Source organism: Lithobates pipiens, unplaced genomic scaffold (genome assembly GCF_037356315.1).
Source record: "Lithobates pipiens isolate NorthernLeopardFrog02 unplaced genomic scaffold, aLitPip1_a1.2 Scaffold_82, whole genome shotgun sequence".
NCBI classification, from domain to species: domain Eukaryota; kingdom Metazoa; phylum Chordata; class Amphibia; order Anura; family Ranidae; genus Lithobates; species Lithobates pipiens.
Genome location: NW_027507906.1, coordinates 752749 through 775119, shown reverse-complemented (window position 1 = coordinate 775119; position 22371 = coordinate 752749). Strand labels below are relative to the sequence as shown.

The following is a 22371-nucleotide window of genomic DNA, read 5'->3' as shown; positions in this document are numbered from 1 at the left end:
TCCAGACTGGCCCCCGACATCCATACTAGCCCCCCTCTGACATCCAGACTGGCCCCCGACATCCAGACTGCCCCCTCTGACATCCAGACTGGCTCCCCCTCTGACATCCAGACTGGCCCCTCTGACATCCATACTGGTCCTCGACATCCAGACTGCCCCCTCTGACATGCAGACTGCCCCCTCTGACATGCAGACTGCCCCCTCTGACATCCAGACTGCACCCTCTGACATCCAGACTGGCCCCTCCTCTAACATCCAGACTGCCCCCTCTGACATCCATACTAGCCCCCCTCTGACATCCAGACTGGCCCCGACATCCAGGCTGGCCCCTGACATGCAGACTGCCCCCTCTGACATCCAGACTGGCCCCCAACATCCAGACTGGCCCCCGACATCCAGACTGCCCCCTCTGACATCCAGACTGGCTCCCCCTCTGACATACAGACTGGCCCCTCTGACATCCATACTGGCCCCCGACATCCAGACTGCCCCCTCTGACATGCAGACTGCCCCCTCTGACATGCAGACTGCCCCCTCTGACATCCAGACTGCACCCTCTGACATCCAGACCGGCCCCCCCTCTGACATCCAGACTGCCCCCTCTGACATCCATACTAGCCCCCCTCTGACATCCAGACTGGCCCCCGAAATCCAGACTGGCCACCGACATCCATACTAGCCCCCCACATCCAGACTCTGACTGGCCCCCGACATCCAGACGCCATCATTGCCGCACGCAAAGAGATTGAACTGCGGTGCCGCCCACCTTCCATACACTTCACAGACACTGGCAGCGGGGGTGGGCGGCGCCGCAGCATCTCTATTGTAGACCAGCTTCTGGTCTTCTTTAAAATGGCGGCCGGCGGAGACATTGTCTTTACACATCCTGTATACATAACCCACATAGTTGCCAACTGTCCCGAATTTCCTGGGACGTTTCCCGGGACAAAATTAAATCGGGACAAGGGTCCTAATCCCGGGAATGTCCCGGGGAAATCGGGACAGTTGGCAACTATGTGGGTTATGTATACAGGATGTGTAAAGATATTTGGATTTGAACAAAGACATATTTCTATTTCTGTTCTATAGAGAAGTTAGATTGATAGAAACCACCAAATTTATGTATCTTGTTCTACAGAGAATGTATATTATCTATAATAACCGAAAAAATGTGAGCGTTTATTAGAATGGGGTTGTGAGAAAAAAAAATGTGAATCCTCGTTATTTCACTTGTCAGACACACATGACCAGCTCTCCTCCAATCACAGAGCAAGTCTGCGAACTGCCATGCAGCTTTTCGCATATAGCCGCACACTGATCGTTTACCTGTGGATGTCAGAGTTGGACAAAGCTGACTAGTGATGGACGAACTTCCGACGGGACGTTTCGCGAACGCGAAACGCGAACGGACACAAACGTTCGCGAAAACGACCGTTCGCCGCGGGCTCCATTGACTTCAATGGGAGGCGAATTTCGCAAACCTTTAGGTCGAATTTGCGGCCACGGGGTAATTATTAGGGGGTAGCACGTAGTCCCACCACCTGGACAATAGCATAATACATGTATGAGGTGAATTTGGGATCGATAACTACAAGCATTTTTTTTTTATTTGGGAAATTGTTCTGACAATTCAGGACTATGGAGCTAATGAAGGCAATGGAGGAGAGGGAAGGTCAGGGACCAGGGTAGGCAAACAAGAGGGTGCAGGAGATACAGAGCACTGACAGCAGCACCGTAATACAGAGCACTGACATCAGCACCGTGACATACAGCGCTGACAGCAGCTCCGTGACATACAGCGCTGACAGCAGCTCCGTGACATACAGCGCTGACAGCAGCTCCGTGACATACAGCGCTGACAGCAGCTCCGTGACATACAGCGCTGACAGCAGCTCCGTGACATACAGCGCTGACAGCAGCACCGTGACATACAGCGCTGACAGCAGCTCCGTGACATACAGCGCTGACAGCAGCACCGTAAGCAGCCCCAGGAGGAAGTCAGCACAGCACAGGGATGGTGTGATCCCCTCATAATAAGAACCCCCAGGAGGAAGTCAGCACAGCACAGGGATGGTGGGAGCCCCTCATAATAAGAACACCCAGGAGGAAGTCAGCACAGCACAGGGATGGTGGGAACCCCTCATAATAAGCAGCCCCAGTAGAAATATGACACCGCTCAACCTCTTCAAAGAGGAGGGTAGGGGCATATAGTACGGTGTGCTTTTTTGGGTCAGGGAAGTGAGCCAAATGAATTAAGAAGGTCTGTGTGCTTGATTCCAAAAATTGTTTATAGACATATACATGGTCTACTGATCACATGTGTTGAATTCCTCCGAGATCCATGCCTCATTCATTTTTAGAAATGTGAGGTAGTTAACACTGTCGTGAGCTAGGCGAGTACGCTTATCGGTCACAATCCCCCCTGCTGCGCTGAACGTCCTTTCGGACAGGACACTGGATGAGGGGCAAGCCAACAGTTCGATTGCAAATTGGGCAAGCTCTGGCCAGAGGTCAAGCCTGCCCACCCAGTAGTCTAGGGGTTCATCACTCCTCAGAGCGTCCACATCGGCCGTTAACCCAATGTAGTCGGACACCTGACGGTCTAGGCGTTCCCTGATGCTGGATCCGGATGACACCTGTCGATGGGTCGGCTGAAAGAATGACCTCATATCCGAAGTCACCAACACATCTTCAAACCGGCCTCTTCTTGCAGGCGCTGTTGGATTGGTACCCGCAAATCCTTCTCTGGGAGTGGGAATTGCTCCTCTGCCAGCGCACGCAAAAGCAGAATGCAGCATTTCTCGAAGCAAGGCCTGGAAGTGCTGCATTCTGACAGCCCTCTGCGACGGCGGTAACATTTCCGCCATTTTGTGTTTGTACCGGGGATCTAAGTACGTTGCCACCCAGTACTGGTCCTTGACCCTCATGCTTTTTATACGGGGGTCCCTATTAAAACACTGGAGCATGAAGGCCCCCATTTGCACTCAAGCGGAAGGTATGTGGTGGTGGTGGTGTTGTTGGTGGTAGTGTCTTTGGGGGTGCACATAGCAGAGAGTGAAGAAGAGGGTGCAGATCGAGAGGATGAGGAGGGTGCAGAAGAATAAGGCTGAGTGAGCCACTCAACCAAGTCTGGTGCGTCCTTTAAAGTAATTGAACGCACCTTCTGCAACTTCCCACTTTGGCTCAAGGCTGTTGCTCCTGCCCTACCCCTACCACCCCTGCGGAAGGGCCTGCCTCTTCCTCTGCCTGTCATTTTTTAAATCACCCTGTGACAAAACTCTTAGTCCCTATACCGCTGAAGGACTGCTGCAGTATAGGGCAGCGGTCAGCAGTAGTGCACGTCAACCCTATGTATTGTGGACCGATAGCGGTCCTTACAGAACAGCAGACTGTACTGCACTCAGGCCTATGTACCGTAGCACCCTATACCAAGTTACCAGTCCTTATAAGAACTTTTGTGGACCAAGCAGGTTGTGTATTAGTGTTTAGCAGACTGTGCGTCAGTCCCTATACCGCTGAAGGACTGCTGCAGTATAGGGCAGCGGTCAGCAGTAGTGCACGGCAACCCTATGTATTGTGGACCGATAGCAGTCCTTACAGAACAGCAGACTGTACTGCACTCAGGCCTATGTACCGTAGCACCCTATACCAAGTTACCAGTCCTTATAAAAACTTTTGTGGACCAAGCAGGTTGTGTGTTAGTGTTTAGCAGACTGTGCGTCAGTCCCTATACCGCTGAAGGACTGCTGCAGTATAGGGCAGCGGTCAGCAGTAGTGCACGTCAACCCTATGTATTGTGGACCGATAGCGGTCCTTACAGAACAGCAGACTGTAACGCACTCAGGCCTATGTACCGTAGCACCCTATACCAAGTTACCAGTCCTTATAAGAACTTTTGTGGACCAAGCAGGTTGTGTATTAGTGTTTAGCAGACTGTGCGTCAGTCCCTATACCGCTGAAGGACTGCTGCAGTATAGGGCAGCGGTCAGCAGTAGTGCACGGCAACCCTATGTATTGTGGACCGATAGCGGTCCTTACAGAACAGCAGACTGTACCGCACCCAAGCCTATGTACCGTAGCACCCTAGACAGACCAAGTTACCAGTCCTGATAAAGAGCTTTGTGGAACAAGTGAGTTGTGAATGATTAGCAGACTGCAGCAGAAGGGCAGCAGTCAAGTATAATATTCTTTCTATATTTGGAAGAAAGAATATTATACGTGTACAAGCCTATTACCGTACCACTGATACCAGTCCTGAAAAGAACCTTTGTGGAACTAATAGTAACAGCAAGTCTTTAAAATTATCCTCACTGCCTGACACACTGCTTCCTGCCTGTCCCTATACAAATTGGCAAAAAAGAGTAGGCTGGAACGATTAGCTGGAATAGCTCTTTTGTGGACCTGATAGTAACAGCTAATGATGATGATGATGATGATGATGAAGAAAGACTAATCTGGCTGAGCTGTCCCTAAAATAGCAGCATACAGCGCTCTGTCCCTTTATCTAAACTGACAAAAGAAACTCAGGCTGCTGACCTAACACCTATACCAGTCCTGAAAAGAACTTTTGTGTACCAAATAGCTAGCGTTTTCTCTGTCCCTACTCCACACAGGATCCTTTCCCTACAGTGACAGAAGAAAGAATGTAAAATGGCCACCGGATCGGGTGTATTTATAGGTTAGGGGGAATGTCCAAGTGTCCATGAGCTGTCATGTCTCAATTGGTTGTCCTGTAACACATGATAAACGTGTCACGAAAGGTTAAAGTTCTTGTATACATTAAACACGTAAGTCCGCCGGGGCGAACGACGGAAAAAGGCGTTCGAACCCGCGGACGGCGAAAGTCGGAAATTCGCCGCGAAACGACCGCCGGGCGAAACGTTCGTCCATCACTAAAGCTGACTCTATCAAGACTCGGACAGCCGCAGGTAAACACGCAGTGTGTGGCTAAATGTGAATAGAGGTGACCACAGTTAGCCTGTCATTCGTTTAGAGGCTGACCGGCCGCTGCTATTCCCATTATCAGGTCATTATACTGGCAAGAATCTGCCACTGGAATCCACAGAATGCAGATAACCAACCATGTGAAGGAGGCCTTAAACTCCACAGATCTGTTATTAACCACTTCAGGTCCGCCCCATTGCAGTTTTACTACAGGGCATTACCTGTGCCCCGGATCATGTATATATACCGGATCCGGCTCTTCCGGGTAGGGCATGAGCATGCGCAGCCCCGTTGGCTCGCTCCTGCTGTGACTACACAGCAGGAGCCCAGAGGCGGGTACCGCAGACACAATACCCACCGATCGTTCCTTACAGAGGCAGAACAGCGGCCTACCTATGTAAACAAGGCAGATCACTGTTCTGTCAGTAGGGAAAGCGTGAACATGGCTCCATGCCTTCCCCTAGTCCAGGGATATGCAATTAGCGGACCTCCAGCTGTTGCAAAACTACAAGTCCCATCATGCCTCTGCCTCTGGGTGTCATGCTTGTGGCTGTGAGAGTCTTGCTATGCCTCATGGGACTTGTAGTTCTGCAACAGCTGGAGGTCCACTAATTGCATATCCCTGCCCTAGTCTCACACAGTGCACAAACACTGGCTGGGCACACATTTAACCCTTTTATTGCCCCTGATGTTAACACCTTCCTAGCCAGTGTCATTAATACAGTGACAGTGCATATTTTGTTTAGCACTGATCAATGTAATAATGTCACTGGTCCCCAAAAAGTGTCAAAAATTGTCCAAATTGTCTGCCGCAATATTGTCTTTTTTTACCAAAAATATGTAGCAGAATACACATTGGCCTAAATTTATGAAAAAGTTTGATCGCTTAAATTTATTTATTGGATATGTTTTATAGCAGAAAATAAAAAATATTGTTTTGTTTTTTTTGAAAATTGACAATCTCTTTTTGTTTATAGTGCAAAAAATAAAAACCGCAGAGGTGATCAAATACCACCAAAAGAAAACTCTATTTGTGGGAAAAAGGAATACATTATATTTGGGTACAGTGTCGCACGTCCGCGCAATTAAGGTAAAAAAAGACCTTCTGTGCAAAGGATCTCCCCAGCCCCCGTATACTTACCTGAGCCCATTTTCGTTCCATAAATGTGCACAAGAGCAGCGGCTCTCTCCCTTCTCACTGGGTAGATTGATAGCAATGCCTGTGCAATGTGGCAGAGGTGTGAGAATCACAGAGAAGGTCAGCAAAACGAATAAAGGGTCTGGAGGATATTAGCTATGAGGAAAGGTTACAAGAACTGTTATTAAGGGGGACCCCATGCCAAAAAAACACAAAAAAAATGCACTGATGAAACTGCACTGATGGGCACTGATAAGCTGCACAATGGGAACTGATTAGGCTGCACTGATGAGGCAGCACCAATAAGCTCCACAATGGGCACTGACGAGGCTGCACTAATGTGCGCTCATGAGGTTGCACTGACTAGGTGGCTCTGATCGGTACTGATGAGGTTTCACTGATGTGCACTGATGAGGTTGTAGTGATGGGCACTAATGAGGCTGTACTAATGAGGCTGCACTGAAAGACACTGATCAGGTTGCACTGATGAGCCGGCAGTGATGGCCACTGATGAGGCTGCACTGGATTGCGCTGATGAGGCTGTACTGATGGGCAATGATGAGGCGGCACTGATGGGAACTTATGAGGCTGTACTGATGAGGTGGCACTGATGGGCACTGATGTGCGCTGATGAGGCTGCAGTGATATGAACTGATGAGACTGTATTAATGAGGCTGCACTGATTTACACTGATAATGCTGCCCGATGAGGTGGCACTGATAAGCTGCTCTGATGGGCACTGATGAGGCTGCACTTATGTGCGCGGATGTGGCAGCACTGATGGGCACTGATGAGGCGGCACTGATGGGCACTGATAAGCTGCACTGATGAGGTAGCACTGATAGAAGTGTAACTGGAACCTTCAGGGCCCACGGTGCCCATCAGTGCCGTCTATCAGTGCTCATCACTGCTGCCTATCAGTGCCCATCAGTGCTGCCTATCAGTGCCACCTATCAGTGCTCATCAATGCCGCCTATCAGTGCCTCCTCAGCACCACTTTAGCACTAGGAGTTAGGATAAGGTTTGGGGTTAGGGATTAATATTAGGGTTCCATTTAAGGTTAGGACTAGGGGTAATATTGGGGTTAGTGCATCAGTGTAGCCTCATCAGTGTCTATCAGTGCAGCCTCATTAGCGCAGACTCATCAGTGCCAATCAATGCAGCCTCATCAGCGCACATCAGTGCAGCCTCATCAGTATCCAGTGACAAAACTACCAGGGTTGCAAAGGCCACACATGTGACCAGGCCCTGGCATTCCACCACTGTAAGGGTGCTCCACCGGGCACTGAGCTGAGATCATCTCTCTCATACAGCCCAGAGCCTGCATTGTCAGTTCCCCCTCCCTCCTCTCTCGCACGGATGGGACAGGAGAAAGCTGATCTGCTCCTTCTACTCCTGCCCCTCTCCTCCTGTGTGTACCTCCGGAAGAATGTTCAAATTCAGTTGCTTAGCTTCAAACTTCCTGCAGTGCACACAGGAGGAGAGGGGCGGTAGGAGAAGGAGCAGATCGGCTCTCTCCTCTCCCATCCATGTGAGGGAGGAGGAACTGACAGTGCAGGCTCTGGGCTGTATGAGAGAGATGCTCTCAGCTCAGTCCCCGCTGGGGCCCTCCAACAGTGGTGGAATGCCAGAGCCCAGTCCCATGTGTGACCTTTGTGACACTTGTGACACTGGTAGTTCTGCCGCTGGGCACTGATAAGCTGCACTAATAAGGCTGCACTGATGTGTGCTGATGAAGCTGCAGTCATGGGCACTGATGAGCCTGCACTAATCAGCCTAATATTAACCCCTAACCCCAACCTTAACCTCCAACCCTAATATTAACCCTTAACCCCTCACCCTAATGCTAATTCCAACCCCTAACCCTAACCTGTAACCTAACAAAAAGAACCAACCAAATAACAAATACATAAAATAGTTAAAAAATAAATAAATAAATAAATAAATAAAGGAACCTTTAAACCTAACCCCAAACCCTAGTCCTAACCCTACCCCATAACTATAATACTAACCCTTAATCCTAACACTAATTCTAACCCCTAACCCTAATATTAGCCCCTAACCTTAACCTAACACAAAATGAAATAATAAATACATAAAATAGATAAAAATAGATAAATAAATAAATAAAACAAATGAATCCTTAACCCTAACTCCAAACCTTTATCCTAACCCTAATATTATCCCCGAAACCTAATCTCAACCTTAATCCTAACCCTGATATTGACTGCTAACCCCAACCCTTATCCTTACCCCCAACATTAACCCCTAACCCTAATCCTAACCCATAACCAAAATTCTAACCTGTGAGCCTAATATTAACCCATAACCCCAACCTTAACCTCCAACCCTAATATTAACCCTTAGCCCCTCACCCTAATGCTAATTCCAACCCCTAACCCTAACCTGTAACCTAACAAAAAGAACCAACCAAATAACAAATCCATAAAATAGTTAAAAAATAAATAAATACATAAAGGAACCCTTAAACCTAACCCCAAACCCTTGTCCTAACCTCACCCCATAACTATAATACTAACCCTTAATCCTAACACTAATTCTAACCCCTAACCCTAATATTAACCCCTAACCTTAACCTAACAAAAAAACTAAATAATAAATACAACAAATAGCTAAAAATAAATAAATAAATAAATAAAACGAACCCTTAACCCTAACTCCAAACCCTAATCCTAACCCATAACCCTAATACAAAGTATGTTATTCCAGCTTCAGCACTGGAAAAGGCTCAGAAATCTGAGCAGTCCTTTATTTAGTTTCTCACAAAAAGAACAAGGTGGGGAAGTACCCCACCTAAAAGAGATTACTAAGGACCATGCAGCTTAAGATAAGGGAACTTTAACTTTTTTTGGCTAAGGTGCTGCGATGGGAATTTTTTTACCCAGTTTTTTGTATTACCATTTGTAAATTTTGTATTAAAGTTCCCTTATCTTAAGCTGCACGGTCCTTAGTAATCTCTTTTAGGTGAGGTACTTCCCCACCTTATTCTGTGATTCATTTCTTGATTACCTGGATCACACCTTGACTGGTAAGTCAGCGACTTTAAGGGACTCTGTGCTTACTCATATATTGAGCTTTTCAGCATTTATACCCTAGTAAGTTACTGAAAATCTTTTTGTTTTTTGCTTTATTTTGTTTCCCCTGGTTTTCTGCTCATTTTGTTCACTGCTTGGCATTCCTCGCCCTCTCCGTTTCCTTCATCTCCTTCTTCTTCATCTCTTCCCCTCGTTTCCTCAGTTTTTTCATCCTCTTCTCTTCTGTCTTCTTTCTGATTTCCGCTCTCTTTTTGACGTCAGCTAAGTACTTCTTGGTTTTCTTCTTGAGGTACTTCTCCTCTTTCACCCACTCCTTCTCTCGTTTCTCTTCCTTATTTCTCTGTATCTTATACTTGTTCGGCATACGTTTCATTCCCTTCATCTCTTTCTTCATTTCACACTGTAGGTCCACGGTTTCGTGGATACATTTCACCAACTCTTTTTGCTTCTCGCTCCCTGCTTCCCCACATGTGGGTAGGCCCGAACACTTCATCAGATATTTTATCTCCTTCTGTTTTTTCTTATCCTCCTTTCTCTTTCTTTCCTTGTCTTTCTTTCTCTCCTTCTCCTTCTGTTGGTCCTCCTCTTCCTTCCTCAGTCTTGCCTCTATCTCTTCCTTCTTTATTTTATTTGCCAGTGCTAACACATCACTGAGGGTTCTTGCACTCTGTTGTTGCTCCTCATGCTCATGCCATTTCCTTACGTTCTCCCACTTTTCCTTCTCCATTCTCTTCTTCTCATCTTCGTCTGTCTACACGATGACAAAAGATATATAAATAAATTAGACAAGTTGATGTCCAGGGTTTAAAGTGTAACAAAATGAATAACTCTCATATTTTTCGGTAGAGTTAAGACTTGATGTGATTGTAGCCATATTGGTGCAATTGTGACAGAGAAAATTGAGTATCACGGACAGTACTCAATTTTCTCTGGTAGAGTTAAGAAAAGGTTACATATTTTACAAAAAATGTATTGTCCTGCATGGGGAGGTTTACCCCACTACCTGTTCATTCAGTAGGTGATGAAGTGAATGGATGCCTCCCTTTGTTCCTTAACTATCACCATCTGCTACGCCTACTACGTAGACTCATCCCTTTTATCCCAAAGAAGGACAAAGCAGTGGTAGTTGGAACAGTCATTAATTCACGACTGGACTACGTAAACTCGCTTTACATAGGATTACCACAATATCAACTTGCGCGATTACAACTCATCCAAAACACGGCGGCAAGGCTGATAACAGGAAAAAAAAACCTGGGAATCAATCTCTCCTCCCCTGAGGAGCCTATATTGGCTAACCATAAAGAATCGTATAACTTTCAAGACCATCTGCCTCACCCACAAATACATGCATAGAGACGCTCCTCAATACCTAATTGAGAAAATAAATCGTTACACACCAAGTCGCAGTCTTCGATCAGCTAACAAAAACCTCCTCCTCATGCCCAAATCCCGGTACAAATCAAAGGGGGATCGGAGATTCGCTGTTCAAGGACCTCGGTTATGGAACGCTCTACCAACCAACATCCGCCTGGAAGGAAACCACCTGGCCTTTAGGAAAAAACTCAAGACTTTCCTCTTCTAGTTGTTGGACAACCAAGCTCCTCCTTGTGCCCAAATCCCAGTACAAACCAAAGGGGGATCGGAGATTCGCTGTTCAAGGACCTCGGTTATGGAACGCTCTACCAACCAACATCCGCCTGGAAGGAAACCACCTGGCCTTTAGGAAAAAACTCAAGACTTTCCTCTTCTAGCTGTTGGACAACCAAGCTCTTCCCGGCGCCTTGAGGCGATTCAGTTCGCGTTGTGCGCTATACAAATACTTCATTCATTCATTCATTCATATCTGACATCACCAGGTAAACCCCTGTCCAGTTTATTGTCAGGTTCATAATACTAATTAATTAAGTTAAAGCAGTTTGTGGTTTGATGCCAACTCTGCTCAACTCCTTCCTAGTCCATTCTCAAGAGCAGGAACGTCTATCCAAGCGCACGCCTGGCTAAGCATTTATATCTTGTGGCTACACAATGAGGGAGAGGACCAGAAGCTCTAATGGCCTATAATGGTGTTCTTTGAGAAGGTGTATTAGAACATTATTTAATAATCGGCATAAAACTGATTATGAATCAAATTCACTATAAATATTAGAGGGCCACCGGAACTGCAGATGTGACCTGACCGCCTTTAAACTTTGACTTTAAACCTCTTGAAAATTTTAAAATTTGGCATTTCTTCTGTCTTGAAGACAGTGGTTACCAGGACTAATGAAGGGGTGACTCTCACGGGCTGTGATAAAACACTTGTCAGATGATCTAACCCTTTCCCACTCTATCCAACAAAAAAAAATTGTGTTTCCCATTATTTGGTTGAGTAAGCTGAAATAGAAATAGTCCAGGGAATTGCTGCAACGACCTATGTGAGGTCAGAAGGGAATCTGTCTCTCTTTATGAGACAAACCCTCGCCCCTTCACTTTTTTGCCTTCCCCTGGACCAAAGCGTCCACTGTTGTTGTAGATTGGACCTGATGGACGTCGTGTGCTCTATTCAGCTGCATAAACTGTAAATCTATGTAAGAAATATAAAGGTCACTTACCTTGTGGCGGCTAGGCAGATCCTTGCTATGCACTATCCGCGTGGGATAAACGCTGAAATGTTTTGCGCCAGTAGTGAACTGTACTTCCTCATCTTCTTTAATGCTGTAAGAAAAATAAAATAGATTATTTTCTAAAATGTTTTTTTAAATAGGAAACAAGAACAAGTTATATCTAAACCTGGGCTGCGGGGCCAGACCGTCAAGGTGACCTTTTAACCACTTCAGCCCCGGAAGATTTGGCTGCTGAATGACCAGGCCATTTTTTGCGAGTTGGCACTGCGTCGCTTTAACTGACAATTGCACGGTCATGCGACGTGGCACCCTAACTAAATTGACCATGTTTTTTTCCCAGAAATAGAGCTTTCTTTCTTTCTTTTGGTGGTGTTTGATCGTCCCTGTGGCTTTTATTTTTTTGCGCTATAAACAAAAAAAGAGCGACATTTTTGAAAAAAAATACAATATTTTGTACTTTTTGCTATAATAAATATCCCCTTTTTTTTTTTAAAAAAAAGGTAATTTTTTCCCAGTTTAGGCCGATACGTATTTTACTACATATTTTTGGTAAAAAAAAAATCGCAATAAGCAAATATTGATTGGTTTGCGCAAAAGTTATAGCGTCTACAAAATAGGGGATATACTTATAGCATTTTTTTTTTAACTAGTAATGGTGCTGATCTTTATCGGGACTGCGACATTATGGCAGACACATCGGACACTTTTGATACATTTTTGGGACCTTTGCCATTTACACAGTGATCAGTGCTATAAAAATGCACTGATCACTGGCAGGGAAGGGGTTAACACCAGGGACAGATCAAGGTGTAAACTGTGTTTCCTGTGTGTGTTCTAACTGCAGGGGGAGGGGACTGACCTAGAGGAAATGACAGATAGTGGTTCCTAGCTATTAGGAACACACAATCTGTCACTCCTCACAGAACAGGGATTTGTTTACACACACACTTCCGTGTTCTGCCTCTCGTGCCCGTGATCGCTTGTGGCTGTTGGTCATTGTGACAGTCGTCCATGAGCATCGGCACCCCCGCAGCGCAGCGGGCACGCGCGCCTGCTATCCTGATCCCACGAGCCAATGTATAGCTGCGACGGTTTGCAGGATTGTGCTGACCTGCGGCAGTAAAATGACTGTGGCTGGTCAGCAAGCGGCTAATAATATCGACCAATGTATTCAGCCCCAATTTTATGTGTCTGGATCAAGAATACCCGCCACTTCTGGATATGGAGGAGCACGAGACCTGCTCTCCTGTCATGGTACTTGGGTCGTTGGCCCAATCACTGCCATATAATCAGGAAAAGTCACATCACCACTCCCCAGGTCACCAACAGCCTATTTTACAGAGGGCTTCTGGGGCTCAGGGATGCTACTCTTCATACAAGAGCATAAGCAAATTGTGAAGGAAGCCTACTCATATGACCTATCAAAGTCATATTACCGGTTCTATCAGGGAGAACATCACGGCGCATCGCAGACTCCACAATGACAAACATTTTATGAATGGGCTGTGAAATGTATCTTTTCCTATGAAAAAGCAGCCTCGAAGACTTATGCCCTGTACACACGGTCGGACTTTCCGACAGAAAATGTGCGATCGGATCATGTTGTCGGAAAATCCGATCGTGTGTGGGCTCCATCTGACTTTTTCCGTCGGAATTTCCGACACACAAAGTTCGAGAGCAGGATCTAAAATTTTCCGACAACAAAATCCGATCATTTAAATTCCGATCGCGTGTAGACAATTCCGATAGACAAAGTGCCACGCATGCTCAGAATAAATTACGAGACTAAAGCTATTGGCTACTGCCCTCTTTATAGTCCCGTCGTACGCGTTCTATGTCACCGCGTTCAGAGCGATCGGATTTTCCGACAACTTTGTGCGACCGTGTGTATGCAAGACAAGTTTGGGCCAAATTCCGCCGGAAAAAATCCGCCGGATTTTGTCGTCAGAAAGTCCGACCGCATGTACAGGGCATTAGCCCCCCTCCCCAAATCTTATCCAAAGTGAAGTTCTAACTTACGTTTGCAGCGTTGATATGAGGCGAGGCATTCCGGTTCTGTACATGCTCCTGTGATTTCTGAAATTCTCCCAAGCTTTCTCAGCAAGCATCCTGTTGACAAAGTAAACAGAGAAAAGTAAGGTCTTGGTTCTGTTTAACCTTTAACTATTTGCTGACCAGCCGCGAAAGTTTTAAGGTGGCAGAATGGCGTGGAACAACGTTATGTAATGTTGCTTCGTCCTGTGGCCGCTAGGGGCGTGGGTTCGCCCGCTGCTCGCCCCCGGAGCTGATGCGAGTGCCCGGCGGTCGCGATTACCCCCAGGCTCCCACGATCGCTGGTGACACATCAAGAACCGGGAGCTCTGTGTGTAAACACACAGTTTCCGGTTCTCTGAGGGGAGAAGAGACAGATCGTCTGTTCATACAGAGTATGAACAGCGATCTGTCATCTCCCCTAGACAGTCCCATCCCCCCTTCAGTTAAAACTTAGGGAGGGAAAACAATTAACCCCCTGATCGCCCCCTAGTGTTAACCCCTTCTCTGCCAGTGACATTTTTACAGTAATTAGTGCAGTTTTATAGCATTGATTGCTGTATAAATGACAATGGTCCCAAAAATGTGTCAAAAGTGTCCGACATAATGTCGCAGTCCCGATAAAAATGGCAGATTGCCGCCATTACTAGTAAAACAAAACAAAATAATGAAAATGCCATAAATATATCCCCTATTTGGAGATGCTATAACATTTGCACGAACCAATCAATATACCCTTATTGCGATTTTTTTTTTTACCAAAATTATGTAGAAGAATACATATCGGCCTAAACTGAGGGGAAAAAAAATTCATATATTTTTGGGGAATATTTATTATAGCAAAAAGTAAAAAATATTGTGTTTTTTTAAAAATTGTCGCTTTTTTTTGTTTATAGCGCAAAAAATAAAAACCGCAAAGGTGATCAAATATCACCAAAAGAAAGCTCTATTTGTGGGAAAGAAAGGACATCGATTTTGTTTGGTTGAAACATCGCACGGCCACGCAATTGTCGGTTAAAGCGTCGCAGTGCCGAATCGCAAAAAGTGCTCTGGTCAGGAAAGGGGGTAAAATCTTCAGGGGCTGAAGCGGTTAAAAAAAAGCATTCACACCTTATTTGTTAACACAGGAACTTTTTTTTTGCATTTGTAAAAAGTATTGCATACAATAAATAGGACCGTGCAATACATATTTAAAGGGAAATATAACAGTTATGTGTTTATTTTGTTTTACATGTTATACTTTTTTAAACTGACTTTTTTTTTACTATTTATAAAATCTTTGCATTTGTCCTATGATACAGAACTCTCAGAGCTCTATAGCTTTTATAATAAGAGAACTCAGCAGGAGCTGATTACTTTTAGACTCTCTTTCTCTCTCTGACTTAAACTTTGCTAAACAGAGCAGGTTGGAAAGGGGGGCGGGGTCACTGCTCTGACTCTTTCAATTATGTGTGCCTGAGCTAAGGGCAGATGGATTCCAGGAAGTAAATGCAACATGAATCCTTTGCGCTTACTCAAGATGGCCACAGCCAAACATGATAGGGGGGTGTTTTTCAAAATGATTTCTCTGCAAAATAAAGCATGGAGACAGAGATGGAGGGACGCGTTTTCTTTGAATATAAAAAATGAATTAAATAGTGTGGATGATTTGTGGTGCTCAGATGCAGTGTAGTTCCGATTTAAGTAAGAAAAATTGACACACCGTTATACAATCCCTTTAAAGTTCTATAAAAATACTTTTTTGTCTATAAGACCCCAGTGCTGCAGGCACCTGTTTGTTCCAGAGCTACCCCAGTGCTCTTATAAAACAATAGCTGGTCTCAGTGGTGCCTGTGGGTCTCAGCATGTTTAGCGGTAAGCCAGGCGCTTAAAACGATCAGCACCTGGGCTTCCAATCGTGCTACCGCCTGAAAATTTCCCATCGAAAGATTTACCTTCACCTCCTGGTCCTGGGATGGCTTAAAAATATTGGATTTCCTTTTACTTTCTGTACCAGAGACTAGACATGTGCACTTCTGAAAAATGTGTTTGTTTTCGTTTCATTCATTTTTTTTTTTCGGGTCATTTCTTATGATTGCAATTCGTAAATTCGAAAATACGTAAATTCAAAAATTCGAAAATTTGTAAATCCAAAAATTATTAAATTTGAAAATCCGAAAATAAGAAAGAAAATCCGAGAATTCGAAAGAACGAAGATCTGAAAATTCTAAATAAAAACTTACTAGCTAACTAATAATACCTATCTATTAAATTATAGGTATTGGAATTTCCTTTCAAATTCGGCTGTTAGTGAACATAATGAATACAAATTTATCCGAAGTTTAAGAATTATCCAAAAGAATGAATGCCGCATCTAAACAAATGGAACAGAACAAATTAATAATAAATAATACGTTTTTATTATTTTTTATTATTAATTTGTTACGTTCCATTCGTTTAGATGCGGCATTCGTTATTTCTGATATTTCGGAACTTCTGTTACATTTTTATTCGTAAGGGCCGGTTCACACTGCGGGCAATGCGAGGCGACACGACTCGCCTCGCCGCAGTGTGACAAGTCGCCCCCGTTCTGTACAATGGAACCGTTCTGAGAGGAGCGACTCGAGTCGCTCCGACTCAGAAAAAAGGTTCCTGTACTACTTCTGGGCGACCTCGGGGCGACTTGCATTGACTTCTATACAGAAGTCATCTGCAAGTTGTCGCTGAGATCGCGGCAGGTCGCGGCGAGGCAAGTCGGTGTCGCCTCGCTTAGCGTGCAGTGTGAACCGGCCCTTACGTTCACTAACAGCCAAATTTGAAAGGAAATTCCAATAGCTATAATTTAAAAGTTATTATTTTGAACTTTCAGGTTTTCGGATTTTTGAATTTACGAATTTTTGAATTTTCGAAAGTACGAATTTTCTAATTTACTAATATTCTAAAAAAGGTTATTCGTTAATTCGGATGTTTCCGAATGAAATAATTTGTCGTTAAAAAACTAATTCGGAACGAAAAAAATCGCACATGTCTACCAGAGACAGAGTACAATAGCTAAAGCTGTCTTTCCAGTGGGGACACAGACCGCAATAAGAGGTTCTAACTCTTTCACATAAATAGAAGTTTGGGCTTTTCATACTAACTAAGACTTGTTTACAAGGAAGAATGTGTACTTACCTCCTCTCCTTGGATTCCCATATCTCTTGTCTCCTTGCCCTGCATCTCCTTATCGATTCTTCGTTCTCCTCAGCTTCCCTTTCCATACAATACAAAACATATTTAAAGAGAAATATAATGCTTATGGGTTCATTTTGTTTTATATCTTTTTTTTTTAACTGGCATTACTATTACTATTTACTATTAAAGCCGGCCATAGACAGGTCAAAACTTGACCGGTTCAGCAGGAACAAGCTGAATTTTGATCCACATATGGGCAGGCTGGTTTTACTGAAGTCAATCCATCGATCGACTTCAGTACAACCAGCCTGTCAGATTTTTTTCATGCGATCACTGCCAGTGGCTATAGCCGCAAGCAGTGATCATTGTATTCTGACAGCAGAATGCAATAGAATGTGTTGATACACTGAATGTGTTGCTGGGGGAATCAACCAGTTTTCTTTCCGTTAACCGCTTGCCGCCCGCCCAACATCATATGACGTCGTCAGTGCAGCTACAGGCATCATTCAGATATCTTATTTCAGCGTCGATCATTCCCTACACCATAACGATCATTCCCTACACCATAACGACCATTCCCTACACCAGTGATGGCGAACCTTGGCACCCCAGATGTTTTGGAACTACATTTGCCATAATGCTGAACTACACTGCAGAGTGCACGAGCATCATGGGAAATGTAGTTTCAAAACATCTGGGGTGCCGAGGTTTTGCCATCACTGCCCTACACCATAAGAATGATCATAGAAGCTGTTGATCGTTCTTACAGGTGGAGGGAGGGGACCGCAATCCGGTGCTTCTACCGACTCACCCCTGCGATCGGTGAGCCGTAGAAGGGATCCGCTGGCGCCGGATGTTGACGATAGAGAGTTCCGGCAGGCCAGATGGTCCCTGGAGTTTTTATGGTCGTTTGGAGGCCGGGCGCGATGTTATGACGTCACGCACGGGCCTCTGCGCTTGAAAAAATGCCACCGCCTTAGCTGGGATCTTTTTTATTTTTTTATTTCAGGCTTCCCAGCCTAGAGGTGAGATGTGGAGACTTATTGACCCCATATGTCACTGTAAAAAGGACCTGTCATTCACTATTGGCTGCATTCACACCTGAGCGTTTTGTTGCTTGAAGCCTGAAGCTACAAAACGCTAGAGGGGAAAAAATCCATTATTCTCAATGGAGATGGTTCACATCTCCACTCCATGTCGCCTGAAGCCGAACGCCTGAAGCTCAACAAGTTCCGGACCCTTTTTTGACGCTCGAATCGGGCAGATTTGGGTGTTCTTCTTCTTTTTACATTGGTGACCTTTTGCCCTGCACAAAATCGCAGCAAAACGCCATAAAAAAACGCAGTGAAATCGCGGTAAAAACGCTGCAAAATCGCGGTAAATTCGCGCTATTTTCAGCCTGAAAACTCTACTCTCAGGCAGGGCTTGAGTCCTGCGGGAACGCGTGGGAACGGCGTCCCCGCACTTTTTTCACAGCAGGAACGCCGTTCCCTTTGCAGGACCAGAGCCGCCCGAGGCTCTAGCACAGTCTGCTAGCTGCTTTGTCTTCACAGAGCTGACATCGGAAGAGCAGCACAGTGATGCACGGAGGGCAGGGGCTGGCTCAGTTAACTGATTGGTTAATAGAACTGCTCTGCATTCTATCAACCAATCAGTTAACTGGGGCAGGTCCCGCCCTCTGTCCATCCCTTTGCTGCACTTCCGATGTCATCTGCTGTGTCCTGTGTAAGGTAAGACAGGGAAGAGGGCACTGTTATGAAGGAGGGAGGGGGAAAGTATCAGAAACAGAAAGGAATGAGGAGGGGTGATATAAAAGGGAGGCAGGGCAGGAATGTGAAGGGGGGTTCTACAAAGGGGGTGAGGACAGGAATGTAAAGGAGGTGCCATAAAGGGGCTGAGGACATGTTTAAATTTTAAAACTAGCTACTTGGTCATCTTCTGTACTATGTTGCATTCGCAGTCTGATCATCTCCTGTAGTATGTCGCATTCACAGTCTGGTCATCTCCTGTAGTCGCATTCGCAGTCTGGTCATCTCCTGTAGTATGTCGCATTCACAGTCTGGTCATCTCCTGTAGTCGCATTCGCAGTCTGGTCATCTCCTGTAGTCGCATTCGCAGTCTGGTCATCTCCTGTAGTCGCATTCGCACTCTGGTTATCTCCTGTAGTCGCATTCGCAGTCTGATCATCTCCTGTAGTCGCATTCGCAGTCTGGTCATCTCCTGTAGTCGCATTCGCAGTCTGGTCATCTCCTGTAGTCTCATTCCCGGTCTGGTCATCTCCTGTACTATGTCGCAGTCTGGTCATCTCCTGTAGTCGCATTCGCAGTCTGGTCATCTCCTGTAGTCGCATTCGCAGTCTGGTCATCTCCTGTAGTCGCATTCGCAGTCTGGTCATCTCCTGTAGTCGCATTCGCAGTCTGGTCATCTCCTGTAGTCGCATTCGCAGTCTGGTCATCTCCTGTAGTTACATTCGCAGTCTAGTCATCTCCTGTACTATGTCGCATTCGCAGTCTGGTCATCTCCTGTAGTCACATTCGCAGTCTGGTCATCTCTTGTAGCATGTCGCATTTGCAGTCACTGTATTTTATGTGAAATATATATATGCATATGAGCGTATCTTTTTTTTTTTTTTTTTGGTAGGGGAGTGGATCTTGGGTGGGAGTTCCCACACTTTTTTCCCCAGGACTTGACCCCTGCTCTCAGGTGTGAATGCAGCCTCCTTGTAATAGGAATAAAAATGATCAAAAAAATAAAAATTAAAACAGTAAAAAAAAAAAAAAAGCACCAAACTAGAAAAATAAAGTAAAAATAAAATTAAAGAGCCCCTGTCCCCACGTGCTCACTCGCAGAAGCGAACGCATAAGTAAGTCACGCCCTCATATGTAAACGGCATTAAAACCACACATGTGAGGTATTTCCGCGACCGTTAAAGCGAGCGCAATAATTCTAGCTCTAGACCTCCTCTGTAACTCAAAACATGTAAGCTATAAACAATTTTAAAGCGTCGCTTATGGGGATTTTCAAGTACCGAAGTTTGGCGCCATTCCACGAGCGTGCGCAATTTTGAAGCGTGACATGTTAGGTATCTATTTACTTGGCGTAACTTCATCTTTCACATTATACAAAAAATTGGGCTAACTTTGCTGTTTTTTTTTTTTAATGCATAAAACTGTTTTTTTTTTTCAAAATTGAAAAATTGCTGCACAAATACAGCGCGAAGTAAAAAGTTGCAACGACCGCCATTTTATTCTCTCTCTGCTAAAAAAAACACATATAATGTTTGGGGGTTCTGTGTAATTTTCCAGCAAAAAGAATATGAGTTTTACATGTAGGAGAGAAATGTCAGAATTGGCCTGGGTAGCAAGTGGTTAACCACAAAATTAGTTAATGTATGGCCTGCTTTATATCAAATCTTTGTATTTCAAATACTCAAAGGGCTCTTTCACACGGGGCGGATCCGTGCTGATCTGCCCCGTGGACATCCGCTTTCTCAGCGGGGATCGCTCCGTCGATCCCCGCTGAGCAGGAAGATGACAGGTCCGTCTCTACGTACTGCGCAGGGACCGACCTCTCAGAGCGCCGCTCTCCCCTATGGGAGAGCGGATGAAGACGGACCACGGAGTCCGTCGTCACCCGATCCGATGGCGAATGGAAAACTCCATTACACTTTTTCTTCAGAGTGGGTCGGATGTCAGCGGACATGTCACCGCTGACATCCGACACTCCATAGACCTCTATGGAGCATCCGTTCAGTAAAAAAACTGACAGGCGGACCTGAACGGATCGTCCATGTGAAAGAGCCCAAACACTTAAAACAAGGTTAAGGAAGGAAAACATCTAAACCCTTATATAATCCCTTTAAAGTTCCATACAAATTGTTTTTTTTTTTCTTGAGTCCCCTCTTTTCAGTGGAGACACAAACCACAAAAAAAGCTTGCAGAGGTTCTAATGCCCTGTACACACGGTTGGACATTCCGACAACAAAATCCGTCTGATTTTTTCAGACAGATTTTGTCCTAAACTGGTGTTGCATACACACGGTCGGACAAAGTTGTTAGAAAATCTAATCGTTCGGAACGTGATAACGTTCGTTCGTTATGACGGGACTCTTGTCCGATTGGAATTCTCTGCAAACGATCGGAAAAAGTCAGATCGGATTTTTTTGTCGGAAAATTTGAGATCCTGCCCTCAAATTTTTTCAGTCGGAAAAGTCTGATAGAGCCCACACACAATCGGATTTTCCGACAATATAATTAGATCGGACATTTTCCGTTGGAATGTCCGACCCTGCATAACTTTTTCATGTAAATTGAAGTATAGGTTTTACATACAATATAAGGTATGTTTACCAGGAAGAAAGTGCACTTACTGCCTCTCCTTGGCTCTCCTTTCCTCTTCTTCCCTCTCCTTGGCTTCACTTTCTTCTTCTTCCCTCTCCTTGGCTTCCCTTTCTTCCTCTTCATGCTGCTTGGTAATTCGTTCCTCTTGCCTCTCCTCTTTTTCATACATTTGTACTTTTATTGCCTTCGAAGTCATCCTGTTAACAAAGAAAGAAAATAGAAGTAAGATCTTGGTTCTATTCTAACCTTTAAAATCTCTTTCAAACATTTTTTGTTTACTAATGCAAAAAAAGTTCCTGTAGTAAACAAAAAAGGTTTGAAAGCGATTGCATATAACACAAGCATTGCATACAATAAGAAGTACAAAATAACACACATTTAAAGGGAAATATAATGGTTATGGATTTATTGGATTTATAAGGATCTCACAAATGCCCCCCCAGCTCTCTCATCTCTCACAAATCCCCCCCAGTTCCCTCCTCTCACAAATGCCCCCCCCAGCTCTCTCATCTCTCACTAATCCCCCCCAGCTCCCTCCTCTCACAAATGCCCCCCCAGCTCTCACCAGTCCCTCCCAGCTCCCTCCTCTCACAAATGCCCCCCCAGCTCTCACCAGTCCCTCCCAGCTCCCTCCTCTCACAAATGCCCCCCCAGCCTTCACCAGTCCCCCCAGCTCCCTCCTCGCACAAATGCCCCAACAGCCTTCACCAGTACCCCCCAGTCCCCTCCTCTCACAAATGCCCCCCAGCTCTCACCAGTCCCCCCCAGCTCCCTTCTCTCACAAATGCCCCACCCCCAGCTCTCACCAGTCCCACCCCCCCCAGCTCCCTCCTCTCAGAAATACATCATATTCCAGTGCTTTTTTTTTAACACAGTGCCGTTGACAACTCCGACTATTAGGGCTGTAGCACGGAGCCAAGGAGGGGTTTAGGAGCAATTCACTTGGCTCCATGCTACAACCCTGAGAGGAGGAGAAAGAAGATGCCTTGGAATCCTGGAAAAACAATGCCAACGGTTGCGGTGCTGGGACCCGGGGAACACACCAACAGATGCCCTGGGTGCCTGGCGCTCACTCACAAAAACAGTCACACAGAAGCCTCTAC

General features: G+C 45.4%; 1 protein-coding gene across 1 annotated transcript; it reads right to left on the bottom strand.

Moving 5' to 3' along the window:
* Positions 1-8374: 8374 nt before the first annotated feature.
* Positions 8375-21461, bottom strand: LOC143973428 (uncharacterized). Its single transcript, XM_077474409.1, has 5 exons — positions 21298-21461; positions 16929-17006; positions 13764-13853; positions 11733-11835; positions 8375-9889 (listed from the first exon to the last, which is right to left on the bottom strand). Exons 1-5 carry the CDS (start codon positions 21435-21437, stop codon positions 9266-9268), a joined length of 1035 nt encoding a protein of 344 aa, XP_077330535.1. The 5' UTR covers positions 21438-21461; the 3' UTR covers positions 8375-9265.
* Positions 21462-22371: the final 910 nt, after the last annotated feature.

What these genes read in the sequence shown, in the direction of transcription:
- LOC143973428 (XM_077474409.1), bottom strand. Translation starts at nt 21,437, where the DNA reads ATGTATGAAAAAGAGGAGAGGCAAGAGGAACGAATTACCAAGCAGCAT. An exon ending in TGGGAATCCAAGGAGAGGAG is followed by an intron (nt 13,854 to 16,928) that starts GTAAGTACACAT and finishes CTTTGTCAACAG; the next exon opens with GATGCTTGCTGAGAAAGCTT. An exon ending in ATCTGCCTAGCCGCCACAAG is followed by an intron (nt 9,890 to 11,732) that starts GTAAGTGACCTT and finishes GTCATCGTGTAG; the next exon opens with ACAGACGAAGATGAGAAGAA.